General features: G+C 42.0%; 1 protein-coding gene across 1 annotated transcript in view; it reads right to left on the minus strand.

Annotated features, from left to right (window-relative positions):
• Positions 1–21,166, minus strand: part of INSR (insulin receptor) — a 104,305-nt gene that overhangs the window by 26,868 nt on the left and 56,271 nt on the right. The window contains 7 exon segments of the mRNA XM_043502630.1: positions 4,419–4,545; positions 5,982–6,196; positions 6,431–6,479; positions 6,482–6,574; positions 7,022–7,167; positions 9,824–9,923; positions 9,926–10,138. Coding sequence (XP_043358565.1) covers positions 4,419–4,545; positions 5,982–6,196; positions 6,431–6,479; positions 6,482–6,574; positions 7,022–7,167; positions 9,824–9,923; positions 9,926–10,138 — 943 coding nt within the window.

The raw sequence follows: 21,166 nt of genomic DNA on the forward strand, positions 1-21,166 counted from the left end.
GGTTTTTAGGAAATAATCACAACAAATATGAAACACCAAAGACCATGATAATCCTTTATCCCAGGATTGCCAAGAGCTTTACAAACAGAGCATCACAAAATCCGGGTGGGGGGAGGGTATTAGCCCCACCCTACAGTTGGAGGAACTGAGGCACAGAGAGGTGAAGGGAGTCTGTCTGTCTAGGAAATCTGTCAGGAACCCTGGAATCTCGACATCCAGCTGTCTAGTGGGGCCACAAATCATCATCCGTCACTGCTCCACGGACACAGGATTTACCAAGCCAGAGCAAACCACTGGTCTGCAGAACACTATTCTCACTGCAGCAGCCACCAAGGAAGTTGCAGATAAAGGAAAATGCAACAACCTCAAACAAACCCACTGAGCTCATGGTGCAATGACCTAGCAGTGAGTGGGGCTGGATGGAGGAATGGGCATTATTTCCTGACGCCTTGAAGCAGGAGGCAGCCAGAACCCAAAGCTTCTCCACAAACAAAAATGAGGAGTTCTATTCTTGCTTCTCAGCATATGGAGACAGACCTTTGTCCTTGTATTCATACAGCCTGTCCCAAACAATGCCCTACTCAATCTGCTGCTCTGCTAAAGGACAGCCAGTGATTTACAGCTGGTTTAGAATGGAATGAAATGGCAATCAGACAAAGGTGCCTGTAACTTGATCTATTATAAGGAAGCTCAGAACAGCTGCTTGAGGAACCCAGTGGGGAAAGAACAGTTCTCACCAGGATCCAAACTAGTTCTAGTCACTAACTGCATTGCCCACACCTGAAATAACACAGCAGCACTCAAGGAGCCCAAAGATGCTTAGGAATCCCAGAGCCTTCTCACATCTGGGCTGGTTTGTTTTTTAAAAACAGAATTCAGGGGCATGGGCTTTACAACCATTCCAGACAAGAAAGACTGATATTCCTCCAGCCACAGTAGAATCTAACCCCAAGGAGCGAGCAGGAGATGGGCTATGGCAGAGTAGTCCCTAAAGAACATCTGGCACATAGGGAAGGAAATATTCATTGTCTGGGAGTTCAGCAGGAAGTCGCCTTCCTTGGGAAGCACAGAGTCATATTGCCCAGTCCTGCTTTCTTACCAGCTAAACTGAGGCAATCAAATTTTACTGTTTAAACATTTTTTTTTAAATTTAGTATTATAGAGCTCTCTCCTGCTTGACAGGACACAGGGAAATGCTCCTTTCCAGAAATTCAGTCGTCTCCAGTCAGAGGGTCCAGAAGTACCATTCCTTAAAATGCATTTTAGCTCCCCAAGTAAGCTACAGCTCATGAGCTGTGCAAGGGCTCCCTACCATGGGACAGCTCAGAGCTCTGAGTTCATGAAAGGGGGTGCAGTTGCCTGGGAAGGGATTTTGTGAAATCTTTTATTTTACCTATGATGTCATCAATTCACTTAGCTTTCTGCCTGTTGACAAGGGCTTTGATTTGAGCCCACAGACCAGTGAATGCCTACCACATCTCACAGAAATTCTGGTGTGGGAGGGGGTGAGCTATAATTCAGGCCAACTGCGGTCAGCCTCAGCAGAGCCAGTTTGATATCCCTGATTTTTTAAAATGGCTCTAGTCTGAAAGGGAACAGAAATACCCCACTCCTCAGTGCAAATGGAGAGGTGATAAAATCTATGGCTTCTATAACAAGTGCTGAATTGAATGAGCTTAGCCCAGCAGAAGAATCTGTCCTATCTCAGGGCCTCTCCTTCTGCCCCTCCACCCCCACGAACATGATACAGTTCTGTGATGACCTAGAATCCTATTTTCGACGTCTCCGACTCAAGAAATATTTCCAACACACCTCTGAACAACATACTAACCCACAGAGACCTTCCTACCAAGACTACAAAAAAGGATTCTGGGTGGACTCCTCCTGAAGGTCGAAACAACAGACTGGACTTCTACATAGAGAGCTTCCGTCAACGTGCACGGGCTGAAATTGTGGAAAAGCAGCATCACTTGCCCCATAACCTCAGCCATGCAGAACACAATGCCATCCACAGCCTCAGAAACAACTCTGATATCATAATCAAAAAGGCTGACAAAGGAGGAGCTGTCGTCATCATGAATAGGTCGGAATATGAACAAGAGGATGCTAGACAGCTCTCCAACACCACTTTCTACAAGCCATTACCCTCTGATCCCACTGAGGGTTACCAAAAGAAACTATACCATTTGCTCAAGAAACTCCCTGAAAAAGCACAAGAACAAATCCGCACAGACACACCCCTGGAACCCCAACCTGGGGTATTCTATCTGCTACCACCAAGATCCATAAACCTCGAAATCCTGGATGCCCCATCATCTCAGACATTGGCACCCTGACAGCAGGATTGTCTGGCTAGGTAGACTCCCTCCTCAGGTCCTACGCTAACAGCACTCCCAGCTATCTTTGAGACACCACTGACTTCCTGAGGAAACTACAATCCATTGGTGATCTTCCTAAAAACACCATCCTGGCCACTCTGGATGTAGAAGCCTCTATACCAACATTCCACCCAAAGATGGACTACAAGCCGTCAGGAACAGTATCCCCGATAATGCCACGGCAAACCTAGTGGCTGAACTTTGTGACTTTGTCCTCACCCATAACTATTTCAGATTTGGGGACAACGTATACCTTCAAATCAGCGACACTGCAATGGGTACCCGCATGGCCCCACAGTATGCCAACATTTTTATGGCTGACTTAGAACAATGCTTCCTCAGCTCTCGCCCCCTAATGCCCCTACTCTACTTGCGCTACATTGATGACATCTTCATCATCTGGACCCATGGAAAAGAAGCTCTTGAGGAATTCCACCATGATTTCAACAATTTCCATCCCACCCTCAACCTCAGCCTGGACCAGTCCACACAAGAGATCCACTTCCTGGACACTACGGTGCTAATAAGCGATGGTCACATAAACACCACCCTATATCGGAAACCTACTGACCGCTATTCCTACCTACATGCCTCCAGCTTTCATCCAGACTACACCACACAATCCATTGTCTACAGCCAAGCTCTACGATGCAACCACATTTGCTCCAACCCCTCAGACAGAGACAACACCTACAAGATCTCTATCAAGCATTCTTACAACTACAATAACCACCTGCTGAAGTGAAGAAACAGATTGACAGAGCCAGAAGAGTACCCAGAAGTCACCTACTACAGGACAGGCCCAACAAAGAAAATAACAGAACGCCACTAGCCATCACCTTCAGCCCTCAACTAAAACCTCTCCAACGCATCATCAAGGATCTACAACCTATCCTGAAGGACGACCCATCACTCTCACAGATCTTGGGAGACAGGCCAGTCCTTGCTTACAGACAGCCCCCCAATCTGAAGCAAATACTCACCAGCAACCACACACCACAACCACTAACCCAGGAACCTATCCTTGCAACAAAGCCTGATACCAACTGTGTCCACATATCTATTCAGGGATACCATCAGAGGGCCTAATCACATCAGCCACACTATCAGAGGCTCTTTCACCTGCGCATCTACCAGTGTGATATATGCCATCATGTGCCAGCAATGCCCCGCTGCCATGTACATTGGTCAAACTGGACAGTCTCTACGTAAAAGAATAAATGGACACAAATCAGAAGTCAACAATTATAACATTCAAAAACCAGTTGGAGAACACTTCAATTTCTTTGGTCACTCGATTACAGACCTAAAAGTTGCAATTCTTCAACAAAAAAGCTTCAAAAACAGACTCCCGCGAGAGACTGCTGAATTGGAATTAATTTGCAAACTGGATACAATTAACTTAGGCTTGAATAGAGACTGGGAGTGGATGGGTCATTACACAAAGTAAAACTATTTCCCCATGTTTATTCCCCCCCCCCCAGTTCATCATACGTTCTTGTCAACTGCTGGAAATGGCCCACCTTGATCATCACTACAAAAGTCCCCCCTCCCCCCGCCACACTCGTAATAGCTCAGCTTAAGTGATCACTCTCATTACAGTGTGTATGGTAACACCCATTGTTTCATGTTCTCTATGTGTATAAATCTCCCCACTGTATTCTCCACCGAATGCATCCGATGAAGTGAGTTGTAGCTCACGAAAGCTTATGCTCAAATAAATTTGTTAGTCTCTAAGGTGCCACAAGTACTCTTTCTTTTTTTTTTCTGATTTTTAAGTTACTCTTTAGAGGAGTATTTTGACTGTACCCAACACAGCTAACACAGGGATCATAATTAGCATCTGTGCAGCAGTAAAGTGACATCGGAAAGTTACATGAAATGGTCAGATATTTACAAGAATTAAACAGTGGTAACAGTGATTGGTCTGTGCTCTTTGAGGTCAGAAATAGTTTGTGGAACTACACAGAGCAACTGCGTGGCTTGGAATCATATGAGTTGGCATCTCCCCAGAGTTATTGTACAGACTTCCCTACTTACGCTTCCTTGTAAAAAAGCATAAATCCTAGGAGATCACGGAAGTCAGGTGGCCAGTATGGCTCCCACTTTAGTAGGATCTTATCATGCGATGTTCTGATAAAAGAAAACTTCAGCAATTCATTTTCACCTAAAGAAAAAGACAAAGGATATTGCTTTTTACTTTATTTTAAAACTGAAGTGGTTTCTTTTAAGTTCCTTTTTTGCATAAACACATTTTAGAACCAAAGCTCTGGGAAATGCTTAGAACTGGGAAGAACTGTACATTTTAAATTACAGTTGTAAAATGGTAGGATTGTGAACAATCCAATGGATTTATTGATTGGTTTGCTCAACATATCCAGTTTACAGGTTCTCTGTTCAGCGAGATGTCTGTTGTCAAATCTACCTACTAGTACTTGCTTAAACAATGCAGATAACTTGGATCAGAAACAATTGACACTCTTGTAAAAATTCTTATAAAAGAGACTGTACCTATGTGAGCTGGTGTTGAGAATAAAGAGCACTACAGCAAGAACTGGAGATAGGACTTTTTGCTTAACGTTGTATTAGTGATACAGCACATGCTTGCCATGGTGACACACCTAGCTACTACTGTGGAGACAAAAATGAGCCAGGCTAAGCAGCAGAAAAATAGAGGAAAAAAAGCAAAGCTAAACAAATTTTAACAAGCCAAATCAAGTGAAGAATCCGATGTTTACAACTGCACTGTCTACAGAATGGCAACCCAGGAGAACCGGTAGTAAATTATTTAAAGCGATAAAGAAATAAAAGCTACCTCAACCCTAGATAGACTGAAATCTAAAGCCTAAAGGGGTTAAAATTCATGCTAGTCTGCAGAGACAAGACCAATGAAATGGTTTGTGAAACTGCTGTAGCTTCTGCCTCCACTGTGATGAAATGCCCAGTCCTGCCAGGAAAGAGCAGGGTCCCATTGCAGAGAGGAACATGAGCGACAGAAGCCACTGCAAGGCGAGAAGGCTTACAGTCTATTATTTCCAAGGGACCCAGGAAGAACAAACGGTGGAGCATTGATTAGATTTGCCTTCCCTGCAGTAGCTGCACGAGGGAGGAAGGCTGTTAAGTTTGCTGGTGCTTAGTTCAGAAAAAACAATGGATTTTTTTTTATAAACAGGATGCTGCCAATTTGAAAACTAGACTTGAAACAAACAAAAAGCCAAATACATCAACAATGGGCAGTTTGGGGCAGACGTGAAGCTGAGCCCACCAGAGGTAGCACTGGGAGGGAGGAGGGCTCCTTTAGAGACAAACTGGACAGCCTGCCTGGCAGCTTTGCACCAAGAGTCACATAAAACCACACAAGAGTATAGTTTAGGCCCCAGATCCAGCCTCTCACTCCCTGGGCCAGCAGAGGCATCGCTTGCATCGCAGAGGCATCGAAGCCTTGTGTCCCTTCAGCTAGCTTACAGAGTAACTGATATGCCTGGGGTTTTACACAGAGAGCGTCAGGACAGTCCCTGCCCTGAGAAGTTCACAAGCCAGACAAGGAGGTTAGCAAGGGGGTGAATACGGCACAGATCTCATCACATTATGAAGCTTCCTTACAAGAGGCTTGGTCGCCATTTGTCTTCAGGGCTATATCATTCCTCTCCTGACGCCCCTTAGTCCCAGAGATCTCCTCCATCTTGTGGATTTCTGACAAGCACAGTTTGGGGTTATAATGAAAGAAGAGCTTCCCCCGTGCTATGCTGAGGTTGTGTTTGCTCCAGTCCCAGAGCTGGCGCAGGTTCTGATTGTCGAGGGCATAGAAGGAGTAATTCCTGTGAGAAGAGAGAGAATGGATGAGGATGGGTTCATTCATAAACTGGCTTTTCTCTTGCACTAATTGACACATCACATGAAAGTTCCCCACAGAGTACCCATAAGGACAGGCTGCAACTATGGGCAGAGAGCAATTCAACACGTTTAAAAATAAATTTGCTAACATTCTCCTGATTACTTACATTGGCCCCCAAAATGTAATAACAGACTGAAGCATCTTATATAAAACTCACCCAGCTTCTAACGTCTCCCCTTTAATCAGATGTAGCTTACGAAAAAAGAAAGAGAAACCAAGGCATAGGAGCGGCGAATTTTTAGGTAACCTGAGATTTCTTCAATCAAGCCAAGATTCGCTTCAAGCTCAGCTGCTATGTTATCTAAGGAGAGGGAAACAATAGGTTTAGGCTCTCTGATACCATGGTGATGAGCACTGTACCAGATCCCATATTTCTCTGTATAATGGATATTGTTTTAAAAGATCTGCTCTGGGAATTATTCTGAAGCAGTTCTTTGGCCTATGTTATATAGGAGGGTCAGTCTAGATGATCACAATGATCCCTTCTAAACTTCAATCTATGAAACTTAACTTATGTTTCGATAAACTAACTACATAGAGGGATTAATTCTTGAATCACTGTGGGCTGAAGCACGCTTTCTGCAAATAAGTTCTACACATTCAAGCTTTAAAAGCCCTGCGGAGATCTCAGGCTCAATAGACACTGCCTCATTGTCTTTTTTTGACATTCAGTTCTCTCTCCCCACTGTCATGCTTTTCCACATTCTGCAAGTTCTCCCTGATGCAGCCCATAAGATACAGAGCTTACTTCCTCCACGGATGTTTATGACTAAACTTCCATTAATGATGGTGCAGCCACGAAGCTCCTGTGCAGATGTCACTGAATCAATTATCTTCTCTTTGCCATAGTCACAAACCTTCGGACAGGGCCCCGCACATGGAGAACAGTGCAGGCTGAAAAACAAGAGAGCGCAGAAGACACAAAGGAGATGTTTTTGCGGGGCATAAACTGGGGCTTCTCCATCAGAATTCACACATGCAGGGTAATCACTTGAAAACGCAACAGTATTTTGACAATATGCTGAGTGGTTTACTTGCATCACACATACCACCTGGCTCTAAACAACCTCACATAACACCTGAATATTCCTAAAAATCACTTTTTTCTTTGTTGAAGTCCCAGCACTGGACTACAAGATATTGTGACAGAGGACAATTTCTCCTCACTGGTCTGTGAATCAAAACCAGAATGAGAGATCTGATAAAGAAACAATCATCTGACGGTTTAAGTAGCGTTGATTCTTTAATTCAACAATGAATCATAGGACTGGAAGGGACCTTGAGAGGTCATCTAATCCAGCCCCCTGCACTCATCTCAGGATAAGTATTATCTAGGGCAGTGGTTCCCAAACTTGTTCTGCAGCTTGTGCAGGGAAAGCCCCTGGTGGGCCGGGCTGGTTTGTTTACCTGCCGCATCTGCAGGTTTGGCCGATTGCGGCTCCCAGTGGCCGCAGTTCGCAGCTCCAGATCAATGGGAGCTGCTGGAAGCGGCACGGGCCGAGGGATGTACTGGCTGCTGCTTCCAGCAGCTCCCATTGGCCTGGAGCAGGGAACTGCAGCCACTAGGAGCCGCGATTGGCAAACCTGCGGACGCGACAGGTAAACAAACTGGCCCGGCCCGCCAGGGGCTTTCCCTGCACAAGCGGTGGAACAAGTTTGGGAACCACTGATCTAGAGCATCCCTGACAGGTGTTTCGCTAACCTGCTTTTAAAAATCTCCAATGATGGAGATTCCATAACTTCCCTAGGCAATTTATTCCAGTGCTTAACTACCCTGACAGGAAGTTTTTCCTAATGTCTAATGCCCAACTTAACTGCCCTTGTTGCAATTTAAGACCAGTGCTTCTTGTCCTATGCAATTTAAGCCCACAATTAATCAGCCAACCTCCCAGAGAAATCTGAATGAGAGAACTCGTAGCACTGAACTGTTCCTCTACTAAGATGAAATTCCTATGGTGACAAAGGAAAAAAGACAGCTACTTTCCGTCTCACCTAGGTACGTCTGCATGCTGTGCTCTAACTCAAATGGTATTTACTGGAGACAAAGTACTGTAAAGGTCTTCCTGAACCAACAACTCTCTGTTCCCTCTTGCTAATATGCCAGATCCTGAACTTTTTATGCTCTGGCTTTTCAAAGTCATTCACATGAAGGGGAAAATGATTCTCTGTGAAGACAAGATTGTAGCTCCTGCTCTTAGAGTTAATTCACGCTATTTGTAACTTAGAGATGCATTTTACCCAACATCAAGAAAGCCAGGCCCATCCTCCATCTTAAAGTAGGTAACTAAACAAATAATTCATGAACAGGGTGAAGCACATTTCCTAGGACTTCTCTATCAGCAGCTGGAAGACAATACACAGAACTATATTTAAAAAAGGTAAACAGATTTATAGTGATGTGTTTTGGATTTAGGAGACTGTTTTTTTAATGGCAGTAAAAAGACAAGCTCTTCTTGCAGTTATGACACCAGCACCTACTTCCAGTATAATTCAAAGGAAAAATTGTCTCATCTCCTCCAGGAAAAGCACCAGGACATTGTGAGCAAGTCCCAGTGGCAGAAGGACTGGTGTGAACAGGGGCAGGAAAGAGGAAGACTTTGCTGTTACACAAGCAATGCAGAGCCTACTTTCGGGGCTGCTGGTTCACATGTTTGAAATACAAAACAGGAAATAGACTCAAAAATCCAGCCATAGCATGAATTCCCTGATTTGTTAATCAAGGAGCAAATGCACATGAACACAAAACTACAGATATTCACAGGAAATCTGACTCATCACAATATATTTTTTGTGGGAGAAAAAAGTTTTTCTGTGATCAATAGCATAACTATATACACTATTTTATTCTTTTGTTCTTAAAGCCCTGAGAATAGTCAGAAAGATTATCCTCTCTTCTGCACATGCAATACTTGTTTGTTACACTGTCCCTTTATCATAGTACAATGAGATTGCCTACAATGCCATATGGCCTATCCACAACGGCTATTAGCATATATCCCCAACAGCTGGTGATGAGCCATAGATGGGGAGGCTTTACGTTACTACAAGAATTCTTTCCCAGGTGTCTGGTGGGTTGGTCTCAGGGTCTAACTGACTGCCATATTTGGGGTTGGGAAAGAATTTCCCCCCCAGATCAAACTGGCAGAGACCCTGGGATTTTTTGCCTTCCTCTGAAGCATGGGGCACAGGTCAGCTGCGGATCTGAAGTACAGTAATTCAACTGAAGTTCAGGTGGATTCTCTGTAATTTGAAGTCTTTAATCAAGATTCAAGGACATCAGTAACTCAGCCGGAGGTTATGGGCCTATTACAGGAGTGGGTGGGTGGGGTTCTGTGACCTGCGTTGTGTTGCAGGAGGTCAGACTAGCTGTTCATGATGGTCCCTTCTGGCCTTAAAAATCTATGAGTCAATAAGATGCAACACTAGAGTTGTTTCTCATTCAAGGTATAGAATACAAACCTTACGCTAGCAAGTGTGTTTCTAAATAAGTGCGACACACAACTGACAACACAAGCAACAACATTGGGGCAACAACATGGATATCACTTACTTGCTGGAGTTCATAATGTATCCTGATGGGCACTCATGAACACACTCATTGTTGTGAATAACATGGCACCCTGATTCCCTGGCATTTTTGCACTTGTGTGCAGCTCCTGGCAGAAGCTGAAGGTCACGCAACGCCATCCCTCGAAGCGATAGTACTTGGCTGGGCAGGTCTCCACACACTTGCCATTAAGGTAAAAGTTACGGCAAGCCACACACTTCTCAGGATTGTTGGGCTCCGAGCAGTTGCCCAGGCATTCGCTGTGACAGCACTGACCATCAGAGGTGCAGCCTTGTGACTTACAAGCAGGTGGACAAACTGCAAAGACAAAAATGAAAAAAAACCTGAGCACTTGTTGAGAGCCTGCTGATATAAGGCCCCAAAGTCCCTTTGCTGCACAGCATCATCCCCCCAGCTTTGCAACTTCAGGCTTGTCTACATGATGGGGTAATGCACACTACAGGTGTGTGATTTCTAAAGCACATTGATTGGAATGTGTAGACTCTTCCGTGTGCACTAGTAGCTCCCTAGAGTTTCAAACCGTACTATGTTGAAGCGCAGTAGGGAAGTTCTAGTGCACACTGCAGGGTCTGCACCTACCAGTTAGTGCACAACTTGTTTGCTTTAGAAATCACATGCCTGTAGTGCACCCTGCTCCTCAGTGAAGACAAGCCATTAGTTCCTGTAGCAACACCTGCTCAGAAGCTGAATTGGAGGTCTGGATACCTCCACTTGCAGCATGGGTGAAAGCCTGGTATTTGGAACTGGCTACATGGAGGTGACATCTTCTGCCTCTGGAAATCCACCTTGACAACTCATTGGTCCTATTTAAATGTAGGATTAAAGCACATTTTTCTAGTTCTTAATCTCAGTTTTATTTTTCTAGGACATGTTCTATGTACAGAATGTTGGGGCTCACAAGAAGTGCTTTTATGACTTTGCGATATCAAATCCCAAGTGCTAATGAATAATGAATGATAAGCCTCATACAGTAAAAGCTTTCAGACATTGGGATAACCAATTACATTGAGTAGATTCCAGTTCCTCAGTCCACTAAACTAAATGGAGCTCCTCACAACTCACTCGAAAGGAAGCTCCTAATGATGTTGCAGCAAAGAATTTATTTGCAATGATCCTTTAGTTTAGTCCTCGGCATTAGCTGGATATTCTCAATGATCTCTTAGCTTTATACTAACCTGTCATGATCTTTGTTGGGGAAGAAGAAGAGGGGAAACTGACAGGCCTGAGGTCCTAGAAGAAGGGCACCCAATATAAATACTTCAACATTCCTCCCCAAAGAGCCCAAGAAGAAGGGAACCCACAAGTGTTATTGCTTGTGGTTTTCATGGTTTGTTTTTTTAATTATCCACTACACAGTGCTTCACAATACTCTTTAACAAGTGGTTTGGGTTTTGAACCAGAAACCACACAGCAATATAGCCCGGAGCAAATACCATAACTAGAACTGAGTGACAAACTGCGGGACCATTGAGAAAACTGAAAAGTGCTAAAGGAAAGTACTTTTCTGCCACTTTACTCATTGTTTGCATAGGACTTTCAGGCTTAGTCCTACTATTAATGTTAGATTGAGGAGTAAATCAAATGCAATTCGTTCATTCAAAACACAGCCAATGAACTTCAGTTCAGAATGTTATCATGGAAGTCTGAAAACAACTCTAACAGAGTGAGCATAAGAAGCCAAATATAAACAGCTTTGATTCAGTGTGGCGAATAAAATAACAGGAAGCAAGATTTAAGGACAGGGATGCAGCATGGGTGGAGAGTAGAGTTAATTGTAGGATAACAAATGCCATTTGGACTATAACTATATTGCCAAGCATCCAGTCAGGACATGAGCCTACTCTCACTGAAGTCAACGGATATTTTGCCCACAGGGAACTGGCTCTGGGCCTTTGGTCTGAGGGTGCATTTGGTGGCATCTGTAGAACTGGTTCTCACTGCCACTCTCTAAGAAATCTTTAGTTGAACTCTGTGGTCTGTGGACACCAGACCAGGTAACTCTGTACCTCACTAGCCGCTGCCTCATACAGCTGGCCACACTTTCTGCCAAAAATGACCACACAGTCGCTTTTTTCCTATTCCTCTCTTGTCCAGCTCCCTAATGAGCCAGAGGAGCAGCTGCTGTCCTCAACACCTCCCTCCAGTACAGATGCCCACATAGCTAGCCCACAGCTTCTTCATGGAAGTGCAGGACCCCCTCACTAGACCTTATTTTAAAACTAGGCAACACACTTTGGTCATCCGACAAAGGGCCCTGGGCCAAGTGGCTGAAACCCAACAATCACCCTCGTGTAAAATTCTTAGACTCTATAGCATTTTCATATTCAGATTTTTTTTTTTTTTTTTTTACAGCCACTATGTGGTAAAGACAAAATATTTGTGCTGGACCCACCTACAGATACAGAAAGAGTCAAGCTATATTTACACTTACAATTTGCATAAACCTTCCCTGAACAGAAAAAATACTTCATTTGAAAACATGACTTCCAATGTTAAACACTCAAGGGATAAGAATATCTGCAGATGTAAAACGCCACACGGTTCACAGGGCAGTTCTTGCAACCCAGCACCACCGTTAGCAACAGGCAGCAACACTAGACCCTGCCCACAACAGAGCTTGAAACCTTGCTGGAAAGAATTTTCTAACCCCTGTTACGGAAGCATGCTTTGCCTCCACAACGCCATTTACAAGCAGTGGCTTGAGCCCTGCCAGAGGGCAGAGTTTTGGTACCTTGTTGACTGGGAAGAAAAAAAAAATCCCATCCACATGGTGAACCAAATAGTGCAAGAGAGTCATGCTATATGCAAGCGTGGGTTCAAAAAGTGAATGTGTAGCAGAAGCATGGCTTAGTTTTGTTCAATTAAATTAGCAGTATCTAGGTTCAACAGTACAATATGCCATTGGTGCTTTATAATGGGATCACCAGTTGTTAGGAAGAAGGTATGGTATTGCAGAATTAAGGGCATTAAAGGAATGTAATGCCTTTCTTGGAAGTATCTAGCATTATCCACCTGGCCAGAGAATCATAGAAATGTAAGACAGGAAGGGACCTTGATAGGTCATCCAGTCCAGTCCTCTGCACTATATATCTATCCCTGATAGAGGTTTAAAGAACAGGTTAGACAAACACCTAATGATGGGGATTCCACAATCTCCCTAGGTAAATTTGTTCCAGTGCTTAAACTACACTTACAAAATTCTTCCTAAGGTCTAACCTAAAGCTCCCTAGTCCTGTCTTCAGTGGATAAAGAAAGCAATTCAATCACCCTCCTCTATATACAACCTTTTACAAACTTGAAGACTTATTTCCCACCTCAGACTTCTCTTCTCCAGACTAAACAAATCCAATTTTTCCACTCAATCTTTCCCCAGAAGATGGACCACTTGTCTGTTCCAGTCTGGCAAGTCTTATGTTCAGCCATTAGAAGTCTAAAATTTGAATTCTAATTATCACAAAGCTCATTTTAATCTCTTACGTATACGACTGTTCCACGCAGCCTGCTCAAGAGAACCTTTCTTCCTGCATCTCCTAGACTCAGCCTGAGCATGCACAAAACTGAGCTCATGCAACTGAAAGCCCCCCACTATTCATCTTTTAAATCGTTTGGGAAATATAGCAAAGAGCCATAGGAACATGGGAACTGCCAGGCTAAATCAGGATAGGGTACACATATACCCCAGTACCAGTCGCTTCAGAGAAAGAGGCAAGGCACTAGCCAGTTACAGGATGGCCTCACACCAGAAAAAAAGTTTCCTCATAACCCCAATTAGCTAGGGGGTAGCTTATGCCCCTAGTAGGAAGGCTTCTATCCCTTCAAAAAACAAAACACCCTTATTTTTAATATTTACTATAACTACTCTAGGTTTTCTTGCTATTCATATACAAATATAAGCCCTTTTTGAATCCCGCTGGCCTCGATGAGTTCTTAGATCTGTAAATCCAACAGGCTTAAGGTGGGTGTTGTATGGAAGAATATTATTTCCTTCTATCCATTCTGAATTTGCTGCCTTTCCAATGTTCCCTTGTTCTTGTGTTATCCACCTGCGCGATACTCATTATTTTGTACATGTATCACATATCCTCTCTAAGAAATCATTTCAGTCTCTCCCCATTATGAGAGGCTCCTAATCGTTCTTGTGACCCATCAGAACCCCCTCTATTTCTGCTACAATTCCCATAAACTGTTAAATGACAAACATTAATGTCCTGCCTTGAGAGCAAGGGACTGGACTAGATGACCTCTGGAGGTCCCTTCCAGTCCTACACTTCTCTGATTCTATGAAACACTCAGTACAAACCTTCCCTGCTGCCCTGGCACTTTATTGCCTTCACAACATTAGCCAGCTGAGGAAACAATTTCCAGACAGCCACTCCACCCTCACGTTTTCTCTAGGCAAGATTTCACCCTCCTCACACCATGCTAGTTCACTATTCAGACTTTTACTTCTCTCATCATTACGCTGATATAGCTGGAACTGCAAATTATCCTTATAATGGAAATGCAATGTCCCTCCCATACATCACACTCCCAGGCAGAGTGCAATGAATGTATAGTTGCAAGAGCAGGGCTTGCATGGTATTGCATGCCATTTTCACACCGACACAAACTAGTGAGCTAAATGACAGGTTTCAGAGTAGCAGCCATGTTAGTCTGGTTGCGCAAAAAGAAAAGGAGTACTTGTGGCACCTTAGAGACTAACAAATTATTTGAGCATAAGCTTTCGTGAGCTACAGCATCCGATGAAGTGAGCTGTAGCTCACGAAAGCTTATGCTCAAATAAATTTGTTAGTCTCTAAGGTGCCACAAGTACTCCTTTTCTTTTAGTGAGCTAAACACTCAGATCTAGTACTTGGCGGTTTAGGGTCCTTTGTTTTCTTCCAGGAAAGGTACGAGTAGAGAGCCCTGTGCAGATACAAAAATTTGGATATACATCCAAGCCACAAAATTGTTAAACAATACAACTGCATCTGCGGATCCAGATATTTGTGGATATCCATGTATTTGAAGAGCTCTAACTATAAGCAAGTCCCAGGGGTAGGATGACCAGAGGGCAAGTGTGAAAAATTGGGACGTAATAGGTGCAGATATAAGACAAAGCCCCAAATATCAGCACTGTCCCTATAAAATCGGGACATCCGGTTACCTTACTCAGGGGCGACAGGAGACAGGCCACTTTCCTGGATTCCTCTGATGTTGGCCTCCTGATTTCACTATAAAAGTTCTAACATTTTGGATCAAGATTATCTAGTTTACTCCAAAATGCATTTTAATTCCACCTTAACCCCAGGAAGAAACTCATGTTTAAAAATATTTTAATGGAGGTGTTTTGTCTCCAGCTTAGAAAGAACTATCAGGACAAAGCATGGCAAGAATGAAGGCAACACCTGCACCCTGTGTATTCTGGATCCAAAGTAATTTATGAATGTGTAAAGACTGAAGAGTAACTACCGCATGTACTGAAGCTTCTGCACAAACTGAAAATATCAAGAAAATCGAGCACACTATTTATAGAACAAAGGTTTCAGACACAGATACTTGAACTTCACAGGTGTATTAAAGAAAGAACATGTATGAAAACCACGAGTTGCACAGTCTACAGCCCTCTTATCCCATGACAGCTAACTTTATATATTATCTGCAAAATTAAGCAAAGTTTACTAACTAAAACTAACCAGATAACCATAGAAGAAAGCTATTGATTATATTTAAACTGAACTTTCCAATTAGTAGATCATTCAAACCTTACCAAATCCAGTGTTCGTTGGTTTCACTAAAACAGCCATAGAGAGTTATTGCTTTCACACATGTGCGGCTACTGCTACAAAGACTCACATAAGAAACTTAAAAGGAGTAACAGGTGACTGCTTCCACTGTTATGTGACTGGAAACTTTGCACACACAAGAAAAAACAGAAAAGAAATTTCACATCTAATTTAATAGTTTTGTTTCCTACAGAACTGAAGAACATTCAACAGTTCATTATTCTGGTTTCAATGTCACAGAATTCAGAATGATTCAGTATGAAGGCAAAAAGAAAAGGAGTACTTCTGGCACCTTAGAGACTAACAAATTTATTGTTATTTGAGCATGCTCAAATAAATTTGTTAGTCTCTAAGGTGCCACAAGTACTCCTTTTCTTTTTGCGAATACAGACTAACATGGCTGCTACTCTGAAACCTGTCAGTATGAAGGCAATGATTTGTAGGTAATGCACCAGGCTATAAACCACCAGAATACTTTGCATAATTGCTTTATTTTTTCTAGGTGAAGAACTACATGGTATTTTTTTTGCCCTCAGTGAATCATCCTCCTTTCAGCACTTAAGGGGGGGAAAGCAATAAACAAAAAATTTCTAGTTAATGCTCAAAGCATGGAAAAAGAAACACAGAGGTTGCTCAGTTCTGCAGCCCTACTTCCCATCAAAGTCAATGAGGCTTTTAATGCAGTGGTTGCAAGACAGAGGGAAAGAAGGCTGGACCAAATATCTTTTAAATTGAACCGTTCACCCACATACTTTTAAGCAGCAGTTAAGTACAGTAAATTGATACTCCAACTTAAAATACAGAAATGTGGGTTCACTTCCTTTTATATTAGCCAAGTTTTGCACTCCTAGAGCAGTAATGCTTATTTTATGAACTTGATAATTAAGTGATAATTAAACTGAGTAGGCAAACAAACAAAAACAACTTACAGTTGATCCTTTATATTGGGCTAAACATAAAAATAAACTGGGAAGCTTGCAAAAAGACATGCTCACATAATTCCTCATCAGCCCACAAACACAGAACATGGTCCAGCAGCAGATGTTATGGCAGAGGGTTAATTCAGAGCCTATGATTAAATAGAGCAATATAGTAGATCAAAAGGAGACCTATGCTTAAAAAGTGAGCAAACAACCTGGAACTAGCAACTAAATGAACTACTCTGGCAACCACTACAAAAACCAAACCAGCAGTTTACTGAAAATATTGCCAACAGAAGTAAATCAACAGAAAAGTCCAGAGCTCAGTCCCAAAATCTCACAACAAAACCTACCAATTCTATAGCCATCAAATGTGGAAACTACGTAAAAGAGGAAAGTCTGTTTCATTCATATCTCATCATGCTTGGCAGCGTAGTGCTCTTGGTGCAGAAATTAGAAGACAAGGATATAGCTCCCCATTCCATTTTTAAGCTCCACACATACTGGTTCAGAGTAAGATACATCATACAGAATTACTAAAAGAAAAGGAGTACTTGTGGCACCTTAGAGACTAACACATTTATTTGAGCATAAGCTTTCGTGAGCTACAGCTCACTTCATTGGATGCATCACGAAAGCTTATGCTCAAATAAATTAGTTAGTCTCTAAGGTGCCACAAGTACTCCTTTTCTTTTTGCGAATACAGACTAACATGGCTGCTACTCTGAAACCTATTCAAGCCTAAGTTAATTGTATCCAGTTTGCAAATTAATTCCAATTCAGCAGTCTCTCGCTGGAGTCTGTTTTTGAAGCTTTTTTGTTGAAGGATAGCCACTCTCAGGTCTGTAATCGAGTGACCGGAGAGATTGAAGTGTTCTCCGACTGGTTTTTGAATGTTATAATTCTTGATGTCTGATTTGTGTCCATTTATTCCTTTACGTAGAGACTGTCCAGTTTGATCAATGTACATGGCAGAGGGGCATTGCTGGCACATGATGGCATATATCACATTGGTAGATGCGCAGGTGAACGAGCCTCTGATAGTGTGGCTGATGTGATTACGCCCTATGATCTATTCAGGGGACACCATATGTGGACACAGTTGGCAATGGGCTTTGTTGCAAGGATAGGTTCCTGAGTTAGAGGTTCTGTTGTGTGGTGTGTGGTTGCTGGTGAGTATTTGCTTCAGATTGGGGGGCTGTCTGTAAGCAAGGACTGGCCTGTCTCCCAAGATCTGTGAGAGTGATGGGTCGTCCTTCAGGATAGGTTGTAGATCCTTGATGATGCGTTGGAGGGGTTTTAGTTGGGGGCTGAAGGTGATGGCTAGTGGCGTTCTGTTATTTTGTTTGTTGGGCCTGTCCTGTAGTAGGTGACTTCTGGGTACTCTTCTGGCTCTGTCAATCTGTTTCTTCACTTCAGCAGCTGGGTATTGTAGTTGTAAGAATGCATGATAGAGATCTTGTAGGTGTTTGTCTCTGTCTGAGGGGTTGGAACAAATGCGGTTATATCGTAGAGCTTGGCTGTAGACAATTGATCATGTGGTGTGATCTGGATGAAAGCATATAGGTAGGAATAGTGGTCAGTAGGTTTCCGATATAGGGTGGTGTTATGTGACCATCGCTTATTAGCACCGTAGTGTCCAGGAAGTGTATCTCTTGTGTGGACTGGTCCAGCCCATCAACCTCAGCCTGTGATATATGCCATCATGTTCCAGCAATGCCCCTCTGCCACGTACATTGGTCAAACTGGACAGTCTCTACGTAAAGGAATACATGGACACAAATCAGACATCAAGAATTATAACATTCAAAAACCAGTCGGAGAACACTTCAATCTCTCCGGTCATTCGATTACAGACCTGAGAGTGGCTATCCTTCAACAAAAAAACTTCAAAAACAGACTCCAGCGAGAGACTGCTGAATTGGAATTAATTTGCAAACTGGATACAATTAACTTAGGTTTGAATAGAGACTAGGAGTGGATGAGTCATTACACAAAGTAAAACTATTTCCCCATGTTATTTCTCCCCCCACCCCACCCCCACTGTTCCTCAGACGTTCTTGTTAACTGCTGGAAATGGCCCACCTTGCTTGTCACCATGAAAGGTTTTCCTCCCCCTCCCCCCTGCTGGTGATGGCTCATCTTAAGTGATCACTCTCTTTACAGTGTGTATGATAAAACCCATTGTTTCATGTTCTCTGTGTGTGTATATAAATCTCCCCACTGTATTTTGCACCGAATGCATCCGATGAAGTGAGCTGTAGCTCACGAAAGCTTATGCTCAAATAAATTTTTTAGTCTCTAAGGTGCCACAAGTACTCCTTTTCTTTTTGCGAATACAGACTAACACGGCTGCTACTCTGAAAACAGAATTACTAGCAAACAAAAATCTAAACCAGATTTTACAACATTAAAATCCCCAGAATGGAAAAGAGGTGGAAACAAGGAGTTCTGATTTGAACTAATCCAATTTAACTCTCAGATTTTAATCATGATTTAAATCAGCAAACAGGAAACCTTAATTTAAAAATTTTAATTACACTATGCATTTGTATGGTTTACTTATTTTCCTAATGAAAAGTTGATTCTCATTGATTGGTAATCATTAAAACATATTGACTTGTAACTAAATACAGCCTTTATGCTAAATTTGGTGCTTCATTTTTGTTAACAAGGACACTACATCTATACACATTTACTTAAGCAATTATATAGCTTAACTTACATTTATTCAGATTCTTAGTTTTTCCATTTTATATTATGTTAGAAATCAGTTGCCTGTTCACTAGTTGATTTTTTACTTACAATTGTGTCAAGCTCCATGGAAATTCAATTTAAAATGCACAAAAACTGGATTTTATTTTTTAATTAAACAAAACCACCTTAGATGTGCTAGATACATAAGAATAAAATCAATCAAAACATGTTTTGCATTAAAAGCTAACTGATTTGTTAAAAATGTATTATCTACAGTTAATAAACTTAACTGATTGTTTCTGGTCACCATGTCCTTCAAGACTTTAGCAGATCTCATTCTCTCACACCTAGTTTTATTCAGAGACCAGAGGAGGAAAACAAGCTTTCCTGCTTTTTCCAACTCCCACCTGATTTCTTAACTTTGAGCGAACTCATTATTGAGATGAACTAGTTGAATAAACTGAAATGAAGAAAATATTTTCTCTGCACCTACAGAAAGGCTGGTTTCAGAGTAGCCGTGTTAGTCTGTATTCGCAAAAAGAAAAGGAGTACTTGTGGCACCTTAGAGACTAACAAATTTATTTGAGAATAAGCTTTCATGAGCTACAGATGCATCTGATGAAGTGAGCTGTAGCTCACGAAAGCTTATGCTCAAATAAATTTGTTAGTCTCTAAGGTGCCACAAGTACTCCTTTTCTTTTTGCGAATACAGACTAACACGGCTGCTACTCGGAAACTTCTCAGTCTTCTCTTTCCCAGACAAAGCAAAGACAATTTTTTTAATCTTCCCTCATAGGTCGTGTTTTCTAGACCTTTAATCACTTTGTTGCTCATATACTGCTAAATATTTTTTCATTTAATGTAAATGATTTAATAAATTATAAGTAGTTTAGGCCTTAACATAACCTGTGAATATCAAATTTAATTTTAAATGTTTTTTTAAATAAACCTGTATTTCATTTAAAATTAAAAAAACAATGATTTTTTTTTAAATGAATCATTGACTTATCAACTTGGGTGGAAAGGTGATTTTTTTGTAGGTGGTAGGCTGGCAGAGTTCCTATCTGATATGGCCGATTTAATGCTAATGGGATTTTGTTGTAGTGTTCATTATGCTTTAGGGTACTAATGCCTTGTATAGGACATCTTTATTATTATTATTTGAAGTAAAAATAAAGTGTTGCAGACTAAAGTTTGAGTAATTAAGGTGGTTCTCCATGATATTTTATGCAGTCATCAACTCTTTCATACATTTTCAGACTTTTTTTATTAAATAACTCCAAGAGGAAGTGGAGTGGAATTGAATTAATGAGCATAAATTTGATCTAGCCAGTATTACTGAACCTTTGTGTGATGATTCCCATGACTGGAATGTTGAAATTAATGTTTATTTAGGAAGGATCGTGTGGGCACAAGAGGAGGGGGAGTGGCACTCTGTCAAAAAATGGCATACTTGTTTCCAGTCACGGATAACTCAGAAGAAAATGATCGTGAATGCTTATGGATCAATGTCCTACCAGATAGAGCACAAGATGGGGTATCTGTTGGTGTCTGCTATAGACCACAAAATCACACTAAGGTACAGGATGACCGGCTCCTTACACACCTATGCATAAATTGTAAGGGGAAAAGCTGCATGGTCATAAAGGACTTCAATTTGTGTGACATACAGTGGATGTCTCATGCAGTCAGTAGTAAAACATCCTTGGAATTCTCAACATTATAGTTGACAATTTCTTAACTCAAAAAGTGTTGCATCCAACACAGGGGAGTTCTATATTAGACCTGGTCTTTACAGATAAAGAGGAAATGATCACAGAAGTAAAAATTGATAATAACTTAAATTATGTCTACACTGCAATAAAAGACCCGCATAGAGGTCTAGAGCACAGACTCCAGCATGAACCCAAACATCTACACTATAGTTTTATAGCCCCGTAAGC

This window comes from Dermochelys coriacea, chromosome 25, assembly GCF_009764565.3.
Source record: "Dermochelys coriacea isolate rDerCor1 chromosome 25, rDerCor1.pri.v4, whole genome shotgun sequence".
Classification (NCBI taxonomy): Eukaryota; Metazoa; Chordata; order Testudines; family Dermochelyidae; genus Dermochelys; species Dermochelys coriacea.